Here is a 20,564-nt window from a genome sequence, read left to right as displayed (position 1 = left end):
TTTAAGGAGGTACTCATTTTCACGGTCTTGCAAGTACTATCTCAGTTTCCCAAAATGGAGTCCTAACTGGCCTTGCCTGTCTTAACCCTTCTTCCTTACTTTCTCTGACCCAAAATAGAAACTTACTCCACCTTCTCTCCCCACTTCCAACACACCTCATTTGAGAACCTGCTGGATGGAGAATACGAGACGATCATGAATTCTGTTAGATCCAAATTCAAAATCAGACTTTATGGGATGGGGAAGTTTTACTATAATTCCTTCTCCTTCCTCCTAAAATGTGCACATGTTAAGCAGAGAGGCCACTAGTTTTGATTTCTTGAAGAAAAAGATGTAACAACAGAAAGCAATAAGACCAAGAGAGCTTCTGTGAGACTTAAGATTTCAGAAGTCAGATTTTCAAGGAATCTGAAAGAACTTGAGTGATTGACAATGGATTTAAGAGGAAATGAGTAATGAGTTAAAAGTAAATTTTCTTCTCCACTCCTACCTTCCTATCTAAACTATATAAATATTTTAAGAATGGAAAGATAAGATGAGGATACATAAAAAAAGGAGGGGCCCAGAAATATTGGTAGATTCACAGAAAAAAAGATCATTGCCAAGCTACTCAGGCTGGCAAATACTAGTCATGCACACGGAAATCATGAGCTCGAGAACCTATCAGATGAAGCCCCGGGAAGAGGTGACTGAACTATGGAAGTTTCCTGAGCCCCAATGCTGAATGACTGTCATGTATTCACAAGTGGCTTAAAAGTAGTACAGAGGCAGGGAACAAAAAGGGATCTCATGAAAGGGAATGAGGGATAAATTCTACATCCCCCATGATGGTTAGTAAAGGAAACATATAATGAAGAATCAGCTGGGCTCACCACATCTACCACACTTGTCACCAAATCCCAGGGAAGTCAGATGTTAGCCCAGAGAAATAAGGAGGGGCAGGGGGAGCAGAGGGGTAAAAATTCTAAAAGTGACAATGACTAAGTTTCTACTCTTAGAAAAGCTCAAAATAGAATTTAAGTTTGGTTACAGAAAAATAAAGGAGGTTATATTTCCTGTATGCCTGAGTTTCTAGTGTGATACTTGTGTTCTCCATACAATGCGTTTTTCACTTATTGAAGAAGGCATTAAGTTGCAAAAAATCTTGGTTTGGGTTATTTTATTTTTATTTTTTTTATTTCAGAAACCCCTTCAGGCACTGAGTCTATTTTCAGAAGAATGCTATTGTCAGCAATCAGGAAAGCAAGCTCAAGCTTGAGAAGTTGTTTTAAAATATGGTGTAAGAAGAGGAGAGAGTAGAACAGGAATTACTTTCTTACTGTGAATGTGGTCAAAAATTCATTTAACTTTGGAGCTTAAAAAAAGGAATTCATATTGTGAATTTGCTATATATCAACATTGGGACCTGCATTCTATGTCAAGTTAACAGAATCAGGTAGCTGGGTTATCAAAGCAAGAATAATTCCACCTTCCTTTTCTGAATGAGATTGAGTGATTATTAACTATGTGGATTTTATTTCTTAATAGTCATGTAAGCTTGAGAAGGAAAAATGGACCCCAGCACATAAAGCAAATCATAAGGATAATTTCCAAAGTACAAAAAATAACCACATTTGGAAATCAAGTATTAGAAGAAAAGCACAATGACCTGTCCTTCCTTGTAGTAACTCTCTCACTTCTTTCATGGCTCTCATCTCACCCCACATGGTGTTTCTTAGATAAATTCTCATCTCTGCCTGCCCTTGCCATGCTGGTATTCAGTGTCATGCTAAGCCACACTGTGGCCTGAGGCAAAAGGAAAGAGGTATGGTTTTATATACATGTTTTACATATTCTTGGATTATTTATCTTGTTTACTGAGTCTTTCAGTGTCCCTTACGTTTTGTACCTCAAGCCAGTACCTCACTTGTCTCTCCTAATCCCACCCACAGTTCTCAAAGATCTAAGCTCCAAACTCTTCCCACTCTCTATACTTCCTGGGAAACTCTATCTACAGGCTTTATACCCACATATACTCTGATGACTCAAAACTTTTCATCTTCATTCCTGACTCCTTTACTGAGCTACAACTTTTGAACTAAATAGGATATACCCAGGTACAAGAAACAAAAGATCACAAACTGAATTCACTATTCTCCTCAGTTTTATCTTATAAACAACTAAATGTACACATAAACTCTCAAGTCATATTTATTTTACCTCCTGTTATGGACTGAATATTTGTGTCCCCTCAAAATTCATATATTGGAATCCTAACACCCAATGTGATGATATTATGAGATAGGAGGTGATTAGGTCATGAAAGCTGAGTCCTCATGAATGGGATTAGTGCCTTTATAAAAGGGACCCAGGAACGCTCTCATCTCTTCTGCTATTTGAAGACACAGCAAGAAAACGGCCATTCACGAACCTGGCAGCAGGCCCTCACCAGATACCAAATCTGCCAATGCCCTGATCTTGGACCTCCCAGCCCACAGAAGCATGAGAAATAAATGTTTGTTGTTTAAGCCATCCAGTCTATGGTATTTTTTGCTATAGTAGCCCAAGCAAACTGAGATAATCCTAAATACATTCAAATTTATCTTCTCTCCTACATACCCACTGCCCCATATTCTATTGTCTTCTAGCCTTCTACACAAGTCTGAACTTTACCTCCCATTTTCCTTATTAAATCCATCTTCCCCTATGAAAGTTAGACTAATTCAGCCAAAGGCAAATTTGACTGAATTACACTGATAATTAAAACTCCTTAATAGTTCTTCCTTTGAAAGAGTACTATTGTTATTTATTGATATTTCTGTCTTCTTCAAAAGAATGTGAGACCTTCTTGGCAAGGCCTATGCCAATCAAATTCATCTTCATTCTACTGTAGTAAGTGGCACAATGGCTGGCCCATTTTATAAACAGGCAATGAATGCAAAAACAAACAAAAAGTAGTGACTAAAACTGGGAACCTCATCCAGGAAAAAAATAATGATTTATCAAAACCTACACATTACTGTAGTCATTTCCTAGAATGAAAAAAAAAGTCAATGATTTATTTTTATTTACTTATTCAAACAATTTTACTTAAAAAGATCTGGTGCCAGATTACATGAGTGCAACCTCTGGTTCCACCATGCAGTAGTGGAATCCTGGACAGGTTTCTTAAATTTCCCTGTGCTTCAGTTCCCTTATCTATGAATGGAAATAAAATACAGTACCCTCCTCATAGGATGGCTCTGAGGATTAAATGAGCTAGTTCATTAAAAGCACTTTAGACAGATTTGCAATTAGCAAATTCTTACTATATACTATGGCTTATTATTATTTTTTTACTGTGAGCACTTACTATGAGTCACATGTTTAAAACAAAGTAGCTATAGTTCTTAAAAATGTCTAATAATTGGATGTCTTCAACTACCTTCTCTTTTTATTTTCACCCAGTTTTCTGATTTGTAACATTTTCAGGTCTTCAAATATTGCTAATGGAAAATGAGTGCAAAATATTTATGCAATTACGACAGTTCAGCATTTTCAAAAATGGCAAAAATAAACAGCAGTTATGGAACACCTGCTTAAAAGATACTGGAAATAACTGCTTCGTGCTTCATTAACCAGTATAAACACATTTGCCAGTTTAAATCCCCTACTGAATTCAGAATTTCCAATTAGTACTAGAATGGTATCAAACTGCCAAGGGAAGAAATTCCTGGGGAAAAAATTTCAGAACTGCCATTCGCAGAGCACTTTTACAGGTCAAACAAATGCCTATCTTCTAAGAAGCCTATAAATTTGTTTGTTAAAACTAAATTTGCACCTATTTTAATAAACAATTTAGACTGGAATTTATAATTTATTCATCTTTGAATGGCATTCAATACAGTGCCTGAAATATGGTTGTTTCCAGAACCAAAATGGACAAAGATAACCAGATATGAACAGAAGGTAATACAATGGCTCAAGAGAAACTTCTTCCCTGGGAATTCAAAGAGACCCAACCCACAACCCTAATGCACATATGCAAAGAGTGGTAAGTCAGTGATTATCTGAACTAAATCAAAACAGAAAATTATAAAGCCAAAGCAAAATAGTTAGTAAATAAAAAAAAGCATAAATAAATAAAACCTTTGTATTTGGTGGTCGGGAAGTTAGCTGAAAATGATCTCTTTGGCTATCTTCAGAAATGATATTAAGATTACTGGTAAAAAAAATGTGACAACCAATACAATCCATCTTTTCCTTAATTCTGATGATTCTACTTTCTAATAATCTTACTTGTCTTTTCTAAGGAAGCCAGGTGATATACTAAAAAGGATGTACTAGACCCAGATGACCTGATTTCTAGATCTGACTGCAACACTGAGTAATTTCAATATGCTTAAGTAAATCATTTAACATTTTCAGCATAGTCCTCATCAGTAAAACAAGGAGACAAATCTGAATTGTCTATTTACATTATGGTAAAAAACAAATGTAATATGCAAAGGTACTCTGGAAACTGTATAGCACTATATAAGAAAATATGTAATCCTTATGTCCAGTATATAAATAATATGTGACAAAAGGATCCTATTCATTCATGCATTCATTCGGCAGATATTTACTGAGCACCAACTCTTCTAGAAGCTGGGAACACAGCTTATGCAACGGAACACATGATGAACAAAACACAAAAATCCCTGCCCTCCTACACTTTATATTCCAGCAGAAAAGGGCAGAAAATAAACAAAATTAGCAAGTAAAAAGTGATGAGTGCTAGAAGAAAAATTAAGCAGAGAAGTCTAAGGGGAGCTCAAAAGGGGGGCAGGTTAGAGTTTTAAATAGAGTGGCCGGAGAAGGCCTTGCTGAAGTAGCAATTGTACAAAGGAAATTGTGAAAACTCCAAGTGAGCTGTAAAACCACTGAAAGATTCTGAACACAGGAATTTTAAACAGGTTTGTGTATATTAATTAAAGATTCTACCAGGAAAGGCATAAGCATGGAAACTATTTCAAGGCTATTGAAATAAACCAGATGAGAGATGAGAGATAATGGTGCTGGCTTAGAAAGGTTGATAGTGGTGAAGGAGGTAAGAGGTAATAAGATTTGGATACAGACAGAAATTAAAGTGAGGAGAGAAAAATGAGACCACCAACATAATAAGCCTTACGGAGAGACAGAAAGATCTAAGCTCTGAGCATTCTAATATTTAGGGGTGAGAAGATGAGGAATAACCAACAATGAAGCCAAGGAGATGCTAATAATGAAAGAAGAAAACCAAGGAGTTTGATGTTCTATACGCCAAGTGAAAAAAATATTTTAGGAACAAGAGAGTGACGCTGTATCAAGTGCTGCTGATGTGAGCCAAGATTTCACCCTTTGTTTACCAATTTCAATTCATTTTTCCTAAAAGCAAATTTGAAACAGGGATTTGGGTGCAGGTGATTTATGGAGTGAGGGCTATTCAGGAAAAGTACAAGAGGCATAAAGCAGGGTAGGAAGGAGGGAAACTTTCAAAGCAAGGACGCAGTCAGTGGTACCTTCTAGTCATAGCCAAAGCAATAGAGCAAGGCTTAGGAGCATAACAGCCCACGAGAGTTGTCCCTGCCTTGAAGCAAGTGGGCTAGCTTCCTTCAGGATCCTGTCTTCGTCTTTAGTTTTCAGAAATTCAATTATGACATATCTTACTATGGTTTTCTTTGGGTTTCACACAGGTTTTTTGAATTTGTAGGTTTATGTCTCTTTCCCAATTTGGAAAGTTTTTAGTCATTATTTCCTTTTTGAGTATTTTTCAGCCCTGCCCTCTTTCTTTTCTTCCTCTGGATAGTGAGAGAAGTCATTGACATCACAGAGGGTAAGTGGGGATGTGGGCCCTTTCAGTTACTGGCTAGCTAATGGGGATGAAAGTACTGGCTCCCTATTCTTTCACCCAGCAGAGGTGTGTGGGCATCTCATTATCTCATTACAGAATGGAAGTCTAGGCTCTCTTCTCAGCCTTTACGGAATACATAGGGATAGGACCACAGTTTTTCTTGATGTGTTTGGGTAGAGTAGAAAACTTACGGTCTGAAGGTTTTCTGTCTTGCTAGGCTGTTTTTTCCCTGGTATTTTGGCTAGAGAGAGCAGACTTTTGTTAGGATTTGTGTGTGTGTGTGTGTGTGTGTGTGTGTGCGCGCCTGTGTGTGTGAAGTTAGTGTTGCCAGTTCTCTAAATTCTTTAGTCCCAAGACTGAGATATTTCTTCATTTTCTTCATTTATTTTAGGATTTCTAGTTTTTCCAAGACACATGTTTTTTATTTAGTTTTATTTTTAATTATTTAATTAATTTAAGTAAGCTCTATACCCAATATGGGGCTTGAACTCATGACCTCAAGATCAAGATTCTCATGCCAGCCAGGTGCTCCCCCAAGACTGGGAAAAATGCAGAAAAAGAAAAACCCTAGGAACTCACCACTATTTCATTCTTTAGGTTCCATTTCTCTAGCTACTTGGTCTTCTCTCTACCTTTCAAAGTCTTATGTTTGTTTATATACATATAAGGCTTTTGAATTTAGAGGAGTGACTATAAAACACAAATATGAAAATTTGTAAAGTAAAAAATAAATCAGGGGCGCCTGGGTGGCTCAGTCAGTTGAGCATCTGACTCTTGGTTTTGACTTAGGGTCATGGGACCTCAGGATCATGGGAACTCAGGGTCATGGGATGGAGCCCCATGTTGAACTCCACACTGAGCATGAAGTCTGCTTAAGATTCTCTCTCTCTCCTTCTGTCCCTCTCCCCCCTCACTCTCTCTCTCTAAAATAATAAAAAAAGAAAAGAAAAGAAGAAAAGAAAAGAATCTTTTGGTTATAGTTTTAATCAATTCTTCATGCAAACACATAAGAACAATAATGAAAAGGAAAGGAGCCACATTCTTTAACTGCACTGAGAATAACTTTCAAACCTTCGCTCCATATTTCCACTTTGGGAATGAATTTCACTGTGTTTTGTTAATATAGGTGTGTCAAATAGAATTTTCAAAATGGTATACATCCAGAGCAATAAATCTGATCTTATAGATTAAGATTATTTTAACATGAATTTAAAGCTTTCATTTTTCTACTAATACTTGATTATATAAAACTTGAAATATACAAAAGTGCAAAGAAAACAAAGGTAATCACTATTAACATTCCATTATATTTTCTTTTTTTCTTTGTGAATATATGTCTAGGTGAATATGTGTGTATAAGTACACACAATCATTCTTAAATATAATGTTTCATGCCTTTTCCTTATAATATATATTGTAAGTATTTTTCCAGATAATTATTTTAAAAATAATTTCCATGATTGCACAACTTACTGCTGAATGGATCTGCCCTGATTTATTTAACCACAACTCAATGCTTGGAATTCAGTGGGTTTTCCCCACATTTTTCTCTACCAAATAAATAATGTTGGAAAAAGCTTCTTTCTACTTAATTCTTTATCTACATTCCTAATTCTTTGTTTAGGATAGTTTACTACAAGATAAATTATTGGATGTAAGTGTTTGATAATTTAAAAATATTGTTATGGACTGAACCATATCCCCCACAAATTTATATGCTAGAGTCCTAACCCCTAGTACCTGAGAATGTAATTGTATTTGGAGACAGTCTTTACAGAGATGACTGAATTAAAATGAGGTCATTAAGAGGGGGCCCTAATCTAGTATTAGTGTCATTATAAGAGGAAATTTGGATACAGGCACACACAGAGGGAAGACTATAACAAAGACACAAGGGAAAACCAAGAGAGAGGACTCAGAAGAAAACAACCCTGCTGACACCTTGATCTCAGATTCCTAGCCTCCAGAACATTGAGAATTTCTGTTCTTTAGGCCATCCAGTCAATGGTACTTGGTTATGGCAGCCCTAGCAAACTAAGACAGGTGTTGATGAATATTGCCAAAGATACTGTCAAATTGCTTCTCTCAGAATTTGTGCCAATACATTTAATGGAGAAGACCCACCTCACTGCATCTTTACCAATTATTAAAAAATCTGATAAAATGAGACACTCAATTTACAGGATAACATTTTGGAATAAAATGCTAATTTCATAAAATAATAATAAAATGATAAGAAAGCCTCTCTTTCTAAATAAAACTCTGACCATAAATAGTTTAATAATATATAAATGAGACCCTAGAGAAGTCATTTAACTTATCAGGGTCAAAGTTCTCATACCTTTAAAATGATTTAGACTTGATAATCTTTAAGGGCTTTCTACATTTGAAATTTACATGACTCTTTTTTCAGTGCCCTGCAATTATTCATACTGTAATATAAGATCTTAGAGTCAGTCTACCCTTTGATATAATTTAGACCACACTAGTCTTCTTCCAGAGACCTCATGATATTAGAAAGCAAATTCACCAAACTGGTACAAGGAAAACTGAACTCCAACCCAGCTTTGCTATTAAGTGGCTACATAATCATCTCAAGTCACATCATTTCTTTGTATTTCTATTTCTTCTTTTCATTCAAAAACCTTTCCTAGATGTCCAATGACAAAAATTTTTGAATCAGATGTATACATACACAATGACCACATGCCCTCAATTTCCATCATCAAAGAGTTCATATGTAAGGAAGAAAGAAGTACATAAACTAAAATCGTTATATTAGACAGTATAAGCAAAGCACCAAAGAAGCCAATGTTAAATAAGCTAATACAAATAATTGTTTAAATAAATGATTTGAGAAAACTCATTTGGGGGAAACTAATTTTGGGAAATTGGGTAAAAAGGAAATTGATTTCCAATTTTAAAAATGTATGCCTCCTAAAGTCGTATTTTAAATATTGCCTTAGAGTTTGTACTTAATCCCCATTTATGGCCTCAAAGTGCCAGCCCTGTGATAACCTCATAGAATCAGTTAAATAACATTTCAGCAATCAGTAATCTCAGACATTTTTCTCCTGTACCTCACTTGGAAATATTAAATGTTTATAGTATTCCCCAAATATTGCTCATATGTTCCCCAAAACCACATCATACAATAGCTTGTATATGCCAGTGTACTCTTCTTCAGCTAAATTATATCTGTAATATGGAAACTCTTCTGTATCATTTTATTGTTACACAAAACAATTTTCAAGGATTTTAATTTAATTTTTTTCATCATAATAATTGTACTCTTAAATCCCCAACACCTATTTCACCCATTCCCCTCACCCACTTCCTCTGTGGTAACCATCAATTTGTTCTCTATAGTTAAGAATCTGTTTCTTAATGTGCTTCTTTTTTCTTCTTTTGATTATTTGTTTTCTTAAATTCCACATATGAGTGAGATCACATGGCCTTTGTCTTTCTCTGACTGACTTATTTGCTTAGCATTATACTCTCTATATTCCATTGTGTGTGTGTGTGTGTGTGTGTGTGTATATACATATATATATATGTATATATATGTATATATATATTACATCATCTTTATCCACTCCTCTATCAGTGGACACCTGGGGAGGGGGGCTTCCATAGTTTGACTATTGTAAATAATACAGCAACAAACATAGGGGCGCATGTGTCTTTTCAAATTAGTGTTTTTGTATTCTTTGGGTAAATACCCAGTAGTGGAATTACTGGATCATATAGTAATTTTATTTTTAATTTTTTGAGAAACCTCCATACTATTTTCCACAGTGGCTGCACCAGTTTGCATTCCACCAATAGTGTAAGAGAGTTCTTTTTTCTCCACGGCCTCACCAACACTTATTGTTCCTTGTGTTTTTGATTTTACAAAAGAATTTTAAGAGAAGGTTTACGGATTTTTAAAAAAATAAATTTTGGCACCACACTAAACATATAATTTCTTAGTTGTTTCAATAGATTTTCAAGCAGTAAAATTAAAAACATTTTTGAGATTATTCAAATAAAAAATATCTAAAGTATGAAAAAATTACAGCTGTACTTTACACATATTTAATTGTATTTCTAAGTATATGTAAAATCTTGTTCTACAATGTATAGGATGAGATTATTTTCCATGTGAAACAATCTATCAGTGGTACTTACAGAGCAGTTTTTATCAGTGTTTCTTTTCCAATGTTTCTTGTCTACTTTCTTGGCTGAAGTGGAACGCAGCACTGCATGAGTTTGTGTTCGAGGATTTAGAGCCAGGATACTCTGAAGACAGTATAAACAACATATAAACATCTATGTTGGCATATAAAAAAAATCAAAATTTTATTTTAAGATTACTCACCACTCACTCCAAAGACTTATACTGAACATGTTGTTTTCTCCTTCTACTATTGTAATTCCACCATAAGCTTATCTAAAGTAATCATTTGCTAGGTGATATACTCACTGATTTTATAAGAATACTTATTGATCACAATATGAAGGATTTAAAAATCACATAAACCATACTGAAGACTCTTTAAGATAAATTTTATACATAGTATTTTTAGATGAGAATGAAATCATAAAAGATGCAGATTTTATTTGAGCATGTAATAACAACACTCCCCATTTTAAGTTTTTAGAATTTACAAATTGCTTTCACATGCATTACCTAATTTAATTTAATAATAGCTACTATTATTTCAAAATTTTGGATAAGCAAATACATTCAAGGTGCTTAAGTAACCTATTTGAGATCTCACAATTAATATACTAAAGGGACTGAATTAGAACTCAGTTCTTCTCTGTATTAAGCTTACATTCAAATTTACCCAAAAAAAGACTATGCTTTACCGTGGCTTTGTGATATACAAAAGCAGAAGAGAAAACCTTTTTAACTATGTATGCAAATAAATTAAATGTCACCTGAAAAACTCAATAAAGAATTAATTTCAAAGTACTGTCTTAAGAGAGTATTTAAAAGAAAACCACCAGAGGTCTTCCAAAACGATAGCATGAAGACTTCTTTAGATCAATTCCCCAACAAAATGTAACTGATAAAAATTAGTAAAAATAAAAATCCTTCAAAGTCTCCAGAAATCATCTGAAAGTCAAATAGCAAATGAAGAAACATTTGCTCAAGAAAAATCTACTAAGAATTGGTAAAAACAGTGAAGGTCTATGGCATTTGAAGAATGGCCTGCCCACCCCTCCACCATGCCACAGCTCAGTAAACAGAAATTCTACTTCAGGTGAGTGCAACCAAGAACACAAAGGTCCATCTGCCCCCAGCTTCCAGTTGAGTGTATGATATTTCCCAGAGAAGGGCAGACTATTAGCATTTCTCATTCCCCCACCCCCACCCCCAACCCACTATGCAGCAACTAAACTCCAGAGAGTGCAGCTGAGAAGGCAGGAGCTCCCTTGCTTCACCTAGTCCCCACTCATAGAGCAGAGGTTCTACCTCACATGCAGCAAACATGCCAATTACATGGAGAACTAATCACCCTCACCTTAATTTATTCAAGGTTTGGAGTTAATATACCAGGAGAAGCAAACTGAGATCAGAAGGTACTGCCTACACCAGTGCTCTGCTCACAACACAGGAGTGTCAATCTGGGAAAAGCAAGCCACTAAACCACCCCTAGCTCTGTAGCTGTGGCTCAGAGATTTTTTTTGCAGGGGAAGAGGCAAGTCATAAGAACAGGCAGCTCCCCCTAAAACAACTGACTTTATTAGAATTAGTACGTGGGGAAGTTCAAGCCTATGGCTATTCTCAAAAACAGTAAATAGTTTGATGGCAAACAATTAAGAGGAGGGTGATAGCTTCATGAGAGCAATAAACTAAATCATAAGGCAGACAGTTTACCAGAGAGAACCAGGGAAAGAAATAGCTAAGAACAGCTCCCCTAGGATCACAAGAAACCTCAAAGACTCACTTCAAAAACTATTCCTGCAAGGCACCCAAATTTAATTGACTCACACTGTGCAGTAATTTACATTCCAGGACATTGTCAAAAATAATAGAGCAATCAGACAGCAATCAGTAGAAACCAAGAGCTGGGTGTAATACCAACAGAGGTGGGCAGTTTTAAAAAAAATAGGGGAAAAGGCAAATAAAGCCCTGATAAAACCATTAGCATCCCAGAGTTATTGTGCATACGCCCAAGACTTCACTTTATGCAAATACAATCAGAGGTTCACGTCTTGGGAGAAATAGAGTTCCCTAAAATAGTGCATCAAGTCACTAAACAAATAAGCAAACATCAATAAGCCCCATTTTAGGGGAGAAAGGCTACTATCCAGAATTGCTACAATATTTTATCTAAAATGTTCAATTTTTAATAAATAAAAAAAGTTATAAGATGTTAAAAAAACAGGATTGTGTGACCCACACAAGAAAAAAAGTAAACAGAATCTGCCTTCCAAAGGGCACAGGTATCAGATTCAACACAAAGACAAAGCTTTATCTGTGGTATACTCTACCCAAGAACAGCAGAATCCACACTCTTCTCAGATGTACCCAAAACATTCTCTAGGACAGATCATATGCTAAACCATAAAAGAAGCCTCAATAGATTTTAAAATCATATGAAGTAGTTCTTCAAGCATAATGGAATTTTTATCAATAACAGAAAAAATTGGGGAAATTCACAAACAACATAGATGAACATAAATATTATGCTGAAAGAAGCCAGTTACAAAATATCACATATCATATGATTTCATTTATATATAATGTCCAGAATAGGCAAATATATAGAGACAGAAAGTAGGCTGTGCTTACCAGGGGTTGGAGGATTAAGGAGAAATGGAATGACTGCCAAAGGGTACATGGTTTCTTTCTGGGCTGATGAAATTGGCAGTGGTGATAGAAACACAACTATCAATACACTAACAGCTTTTGAATTCTATACTTTGTATGAGTGAATTGTGTGGTATGTGAATTATACCTCAATAAAGCTGCTATCAAGTAAGTAAATAAATAATCACCAAATACTACATTCAGCAGGTTTCACTGTGTGCTGTATTCACTCTATTAAACATCCCTGGGACTTACTTTATTAGCCCAAAATAAGTGAAAATTATTTTTAGTAATTCCTATACATGATGAACATGAGATTTCTTCAAAATTTACCAATTTAGATGTCTCTGTCTTCTGGATAACAAACACCAAATAGAGCTATGAGTTTTAAATGGTTTATTCCTTATGATGAAATAATGCCAAAACAACATATTAATAAGAGCCAACATTTAAAAATATAACCTCATTTCTATACAAAAAAAGTTGAAAATACTTTCCTATTATACAATAAATGTGGTTTTTTGTGTAGTTATTCAAGCTTGAACCATTACTAATCTCATACATTAATTCAAACTGATAAATAAGAAGATGACATTTTTTAAAGGTAGTTATTGTGACCAACATTTAAAGAAAAAAAAAACACTAGGTAACAGGCAATATGGGTCCATTTATTTTAGTTTTTATTTCACAATCCATATTGTGATGAATGATTATGTTTATCTATGTCAGCATAGTAATGTAATTTTTAAGAATAAACATTCTGAATGCAATTTATTGGCTGCTTATCACAGTAACTTTTCTTTTATATAGCATGAGTAGAAAGTATAACATAACATGACATATTGGGTTAACCTTTTACAGAAAGGCAGTGAGCTGAATTCAATGGATCTTGGGTAAAAATAAATTGGATTGTGGAGAATGGTTACCAAGAATTTGACTTAATGTCCCAAATGAAAAGTGATACAACATAAAAATTCAAAATATAAGTGGTTGAAGGCTGTTAAAAACAATTTTCTAAAGCAAAGACATTTTAAAACTAAAAGTCAATATCATCAACAACTGAATAGCTGGCAGAATAATCCAGGAGAGTTCTAAATTGCATTCATCCTAAGAAATGATCAAAAACAGATCCTAACAAGGTCACAGGGCTCCCTCTCCCATAAATTCAGAATTTTAAGAGGCCTACTATGCCTTTCAGATATGGGGTATATTACTTATAAGGGGGATTTTCTCCCACACAAAGGATCTGACCTTTGGTTTTTCCAATCATTTTTAGTAACACAATAAAACTGTACTAGTGATTCTAAAGGCAAAAAACAAAACAAGACAAAAAAAAAAACAACTAAAAACAAAAAAAAACAGAATTTAAGAAAATTTCACTATACTATTTCATTTAGTTTAAGAAATGATAGAATATGATCCAAAGACAGATTTACATGTGAGATCAAAGCAAGGTTATGTGTTGCCACTGTGTTGTCTATCAACACTATGCTGGGAAGCGTTGCATACAAACTAGAATTATGCATCTGAAGAGACTTTTTCTTTACTCCTATAGAGGGCACAAAGAGGAGCCCAGATGGACTACAGTCACAGGCCCTCACTTCACAAATAAAAGTATTAAGTCTTAGCTTAAAAATATCAAAACAGCAGTATTATTTGAGCTTGAATTACAACTGTAAGAAGCCACTTGGCCAACACGTCCTCTTTCTAAAAATGTGGCTTTGTTTTATATCACAGTATCAGTTATCTAAACATAATGCATCATTAAGCTTCCCTCACACTTTGCATTTTAAATTATAAATAAATGTTTCCTCTTCAATCCTGGTCATTACTATAATTTTGAGCCATTAACATGTTACACACATACTGACATTTCAGATTTACAGGCTGAACTTGGTAAATTAGATTTTATCTTATTTAAACTATGCTTAAATTTTGTCTTTGATGGCTTTTCCTGAGTCTTCCATAAGTTGTCTCCTACTGCCCATTGCATCAGATAAAAATAAAAAATAAATATAAATAAAAGTAAAAAAATCATGCTTTTCTCTTTTTCATAACTGGCATAAATATCTTCATTTCAATAAAACATTGTATTGTGCTTCCTTTTTTTCCCCAGTAAATATTCTCAACTAACAGGAAAACAGAATTATCTATTGATTAATGCTTTTGTTGAGCATTTGTTGCTTCATCTAACAATCTAACAAATGTTGCTCAATGAAGATCTGAACTTTTCATTACTTACTTGCTTACCAGTCTCTTGCTTATAAGCCCCAATCTCAACCAATTATCTCACCCTTTCCAATGTCCATAATTAGTCATGGTGTAGGGTGAGTTTAAGTAAGTATCTTTAGGAATTTACAAAGGTGTCCTTGGTTCTTGGATAAGCTCAAAACTGCTATGATCAGTCTCATCCTGGGTTGGGAGCAGAAGAGGAGTGAATGCAGCTTCATTCTGCATCCTGTTCCCACACTCAAGATTACTCTGAAGTCTTCTGAAAACCTCAGAAATTCATGCTAAGCAGGCCTAGTAAAGGACTCTCATATTTTAATTATTATTATTATTTTTTTAATGCACTCTGCTCTTTGGCCAACCTTGACATTTCTTTTAGGTTGGAATATCTTTCCAAGTAACTTTTTTTGTTGTTCATTTTACTAGCTCTACACAAAGGCCAATTTTCCTTTTATATACAATGTCTAAGTCACTGCAGTTAATAATCAATGAAGAAAGGAGTCTATGACAGTCCTAAAACTTACAACTTTCATTCCATTAAGTATTCGCTGAGCAATATGCATAGTGTTTGAGGTTAAATTTGGGCTTAGGCCTTAGTTCTACTATTTTTGCTGGTTATTTAACTCTCAATCCCTCTACTTCTTCAACAATAAAATGGTGATTAGCAATGTACCTTCTTCACAGGGTTGTTTTGAGAGTCAAATAAGACGATACATAAAACAGTCTAGAAGGTGCATGCTGTGTTTACTACCTGTCGTCAGTATATGACAGAACTAGATTTTAGGCTCCACTCAACCAATGTATATGCATGCTCTTGTACTGCCAATTTTGAATATATAAAAGGGAATCATTTTTTTAAGTACAGGAATATAGAAAAAGATGAAGGCAACAGGTGAAAAGGTAACTATAAATGAGAGAGTAAGAAAAAAATAAGAGCTGTATCCAGGTGAAACCAAATCATTGGTCCTGAACTTATCTGTTCCCTAAGCTCACAATTTCAAAGACAGACTGCCTGAAAATGCAATATGCTCTTCACAAATTAAAATGGCAGCATGGAAGGGTCATGAAATTCAAATACAGATGTTTTAAATCCATTACATATAAACAGAAATGCAGATATCATTTTATAATACACACAACAGTATATAACTCATGGACCTTTGTCCCAATATGTTTATAGGTGAATTCCCATTACATTTCCTTCCAGAGAAAGGTTGAACCAAAAGTGATAAATTTATAACATCAAAAAACTCATCAACTAGAAATGAATGAACCTCTTCAGAATGCTAGTCATATTGCCTGGGAAATTTGATTCATTTATACTGAGCAAATAGTTAACTCAAATAAAATAGTTTACACATCTTAAAACATCCCATTCATCATGTCACTCTTACTCAACAAAGGAAGGTCAGCCACATGAAGTTCTTGTCTGACTTTGCAAGGCCCAGTATGTGACTCTCCTTTACTTATACACACCACACACGAGGCACCTCAGTGTTCTCTAAATGGAATAAATGTCTTTTTACTGTCTTTCAGAAAAGACTGAGAACTCAAACACAGAACCATTACTTACACATCTGATATTAATCTCACAATTCCTAATATAAAACAGAACATACCAAAGGTGCTGACTAATTCTGACATAGACATTGTATTCTACAAGTCAGCTTGGGCTGCTATAAAACAATCTCATAGACTGAGTAGCTTGAACAACAGATATTTCTTTTTCACAGTTCTAGTGGCTGGGAGTTCCAAGAAAATGCTGACCTATTCTGTTACTAGTGAAAGACCACTTCCTGGCTCACAGAGAGCCACCTACTCTCTTTGTCTTCATAGGACATAGAGAAACAGAGATCTCTCTTGGGTCTCTGCTTACAAATGTACTAATCCCATTATGAGGGCCCCACCCCCATGACCCCATCTAACCTAATTACATCCTAAAGACCCTATCTCCAAATAACATCAACTGAAAGTTAGGGCTTCAACACACAAAATTTAAGGGGGACACAAACATTTAGTCCATAATTGTCATGGAAAAAATTCTACTGTCTGTGGAACTGTGCAAATGTTGTAAATACTGGGCATTAACTTAAAAAATAGCTTTATGTTAAGATTGCAAATGGTACCACATTGAGTTTCCATTTTTATTTAGTCAAGAAGAAACCTTGGGGGTGGGCGGTTGATAGGCAAAATGGATGAAGGAGAGTGGGAGGCACAGGCTCCCAGTTATGAAGTAATTAAGCCACCGGGATGAAAGGTACAGCATAGGGAATAGAGTCAATGGTATTGTAATAGTGTTGTATGGTGACAGATGATGTGCTCACTTATGTTGAGCATAGCATAACATATAGAATTGTGGAATCACTGTTGTACACTTGAAACTAATGTAACATTATATGTCAACTATACTTCAATTAAAAAATGGAAGAAACTTCAGAATAAACAAAAGCAGAATATTATGGCTTGCTTAAATTTTAAAGATAAAATAAAAACAATATTAACAAAGAAATTAACAATAGCCATAGGAATATCAAAGCATTAATAATATATATACTAATTTATATACTCCATATATTTTCATTATAAAAACAGAAAATAAGGTATCATATGCAAACACCTTGTGATATCAAACATATTTTGAAAAATCAGAACCTACATGATCTCACTGTTCACAAGTTCAAGCACTACACCAGGCTCTGTGCTGACAGCTCAGAGCCTGGAGCCCGCTTCAGATTCTATGTCTCCCTCACTCTCTGCCCCTCCCCCACTCATACTCATACTCTGTCTCTGTCTCTCTCTCAAAAACAAACATCTAAAAAAATTTTTTTTAAATCAGAACCTATACTACAGTGATTTTCTTTAAAAATTTCACTACTTTATTCATAAACTGTTTACTTAATATAATGTTACAAAATATCCATCCACTACATATTTAAATAAAAGCCAATACAGTATTTCGAAAAGACGTAACTATGAAAATCCATGCTAAAATACCATTTTGTGCTGGCAAGAGCTGAATATATATATGAATCTACATATATAAATCCAAGAAAATATTAAGAAGGGACAAAATTGATAAGGATTATTACATTACCATAAAAGAAAAAAAAATTCACCAGTTCACTGGGTACTTATGAAAACTCATATTTTAGAATTTATGCTTTTTCATTCACGAATAATTATTTTATCCCCAAACTTGCTTTACAGAAAATGGTCTCAAGGTAAAATAAGCTTTAGAGAGTCTTTTTAATTAATATGAAAACTACTATGACTTACCTTTAATCTACTAACATTTATGGATAAGATACACTTGCTTTCAAAAGAGCTGTGTTTACAAGACCAAGGGTCATTTTAGTTCAAGAGATGTTAAGTGTATACCTGCATGCCAAAGATAAGCAATACTGGCCAGCAAACAGAAAAGCTGGAAAACAAAATTTAAGAAGAAAGAAGGAAATAGAGTCTTGGCTAACTGAGTTTTGATTTTATTTTAATTAACTAAATTGAATAAGTACCATGATTTTCATGTTCACAAAAAAGTAATAAATCAAAGATTGACTAGTTGCCCTTCATCCACGTGAATAAGAGAAAAAAGAGAACATATGGACTACCAAGTGACTTATATCAAAAATAAGAACTAAAATGATTTTTTAAATGATCTATGAATTTTTTGGATTTCTTAGAATGAAGGATCATCATAAGATACATTTTCTTTTGAGAAGGGTAAGAATGGAACAGAGTGTATGGCGAGTTAGGAAGTTGAAATATAACCAAGAAAATGAAACATGTGAAAACACTTATTATTATGCTAAAGGTCTTGGTTTAAATTTTTTTTTTTTAACGTTTATTTATTTTGGAGACAGGGAGAGACAGAGCATGAACAGGGGAGGGTCAGAGAGAGGGAGACACAGAATATGAAGCAGGCTCCAGGCTCTGAGCTGTCAGCACAGAGCCCGACGCGGGGCTAGAACTCACGGAGTGCAAGATCATGGCCTGAGCCGAACTCGGATGCTTAACCGACTGAGCCACCCAGGTGCCCCTAAAGGTCTTGGTTTAATTCTTAATTCTCCATTATTTTTACAGAGTATTCAATACTATGTTAATTCACTTTTCTATCCAGAAACTCATCTGCTTTAGTCCCTGACATCATGGTATGAATACCACTCTTTCTATTCACTATTTTTACTTTTGTAACTTCCATTTCCCCTCCTGACAACAATTAAGGGTTCTTGAACCTCTACTAAATGCCTTCCACTAATGATTACTTTTCTAGAGCTGAATTTTATATCTATATTCCAAACCCTGAGATCTCTGCCTTGATCTACAGTCATCCACTTCACTGGATGCCAAATAGTCCACTTGTATGTTCTATCATTATCTCAATTCCTTAATACCACAAATAATGCATTGTCTACTCCCTCAATTTTTTAACTCCATTTGACTCCTGCCAATACCACCACTTCTCTAGTAAAATAGTCTTCATACTGTGTCAGTCAATAACAACTACTTCTTTTGTTCCTTAAACCCACATAATGCCAGTCAGTGTTAGTCACATCTGGGCTGCCTTTGTATTTCCTATTTCTCCAACCTACTGCAGATCCTTACTGCAGAATGTTTGGATTGTAATAGAACAGTACTCTCCTTATTGAACTATTCACCTCAAGTCTGTGCTTTCTTCTCTTTCCTATATGACAGTCCCCATATACACATATAAATGCATGTGTGTGTGCACACACACACAAAGTTTAAATGGCTCCCCATTACATACATAATACAAATAAAAACTATCACCTTACTATTACAGCCTCATGCCCACCTATTACTTGAACATATCTTCACCTCACCTATGCATTGTTTATTGAGTGTATGTACATCCATACCTCTGCTGGCATCACTCTCTAGATGTAGGATACACCCACTTTATGTTAGTTTAAGTGATAACTTTTAAGTTATAACTATGAAATATTTCCTCCAAAATTAAAGAAGCACTGTCCCTCTTTCCATTTAGATTGTATCCACAAACTTGTAGAGAAACTAATGTCATTCATTTGCTACACATGATATATTAAGTAATCGTTCATATATATATATATATATATATATACACATATATATGCATATATGTGCATATATATATACACATATATATATGCCAGTCTCCCATCAAACTGGCTACTAAAACCCTCAAAAGCAAGGATATATTTTATATATCCCCCGTCCTCAAAACCAAGCATACTTCATCAGTGAAAATTTGCCAATAAAAACACTGTTAATGGAAAATTTTTCTTAGCAGAACAATAACACCAAAAAGCAGCAAGAAACTTCCACTGGAGAATAAAATGACTTTAATGCTGCCAAATCAAATAGAATTCTGTTTTCTTCTTAGTGTTCATTCTATTGCAGAGGACAAAGAGAACACCATTCAGTACTTGTCAGCAGTTATACAAATTTTAAGCCATATAATCATTAACTTCTCCAAAATGGGAAGTCAGTGTTTTCCTCACTTTCAGTGAAGGGTTTAATCATGCAACTCACTTGCTGAAGCAGCAGTGAAACACTTTGGACTGAACCTTGAAATCTGCAGTAATATAAAGTCAGCAACAAGTTCTGACAAGAAAACAAATGAATTACTTGTTTTCTGCTCTTCAAATGTTCTCAGGACAAAATTTTGGATTTTATTATACAACACAGACACTTCCA

The 20,564-nt window shown here is 34.7% G+C and overlaps 1 protein-coding gene across 1 annotated transcript in view; it reads right to left on the bottom strand.

Moving 5' to 3' along the window:
- The window catches only part of DPYD (dihydropyrimidine dehydrogenase), an 863,407-nt gene that overhangs the window by 811,615 nt on the left and 31,228 nt on the right, over positions 1–20,564 (bottom strand). Inside the window, exon 2 of the mRNA XM_058695679.1 lies at positions 10,004–10,114. Coding sequence (XP_058551662.1) covers positions 10,004–10,114 — 111 coding nt within the window. The remainder of the gene's footprint in view (positions 1–10,003; positions 10,115–20,564) is intronic.

This window comes from Neofelis nebulosa, chromosome 2 (genome assembly GCF_028018385.1).
Source record: "Neofelis nebulosa isolate mNeoNeb1 chromosome 2, mNeoNeb1.pri, whole genome shotgun sequence".
NCBI classification, from domain to species: Eukaryota; Metazoa; Chordata; class Mammalia; order Carnivora; family Felidae; genus Neofelis; species Neofelis nebulosa.
The sequence above is the reverse complement of the archived record's forward strand: the minus strand, read 5'-3'. Positions and strand labels throughout refer to the sequence as shown.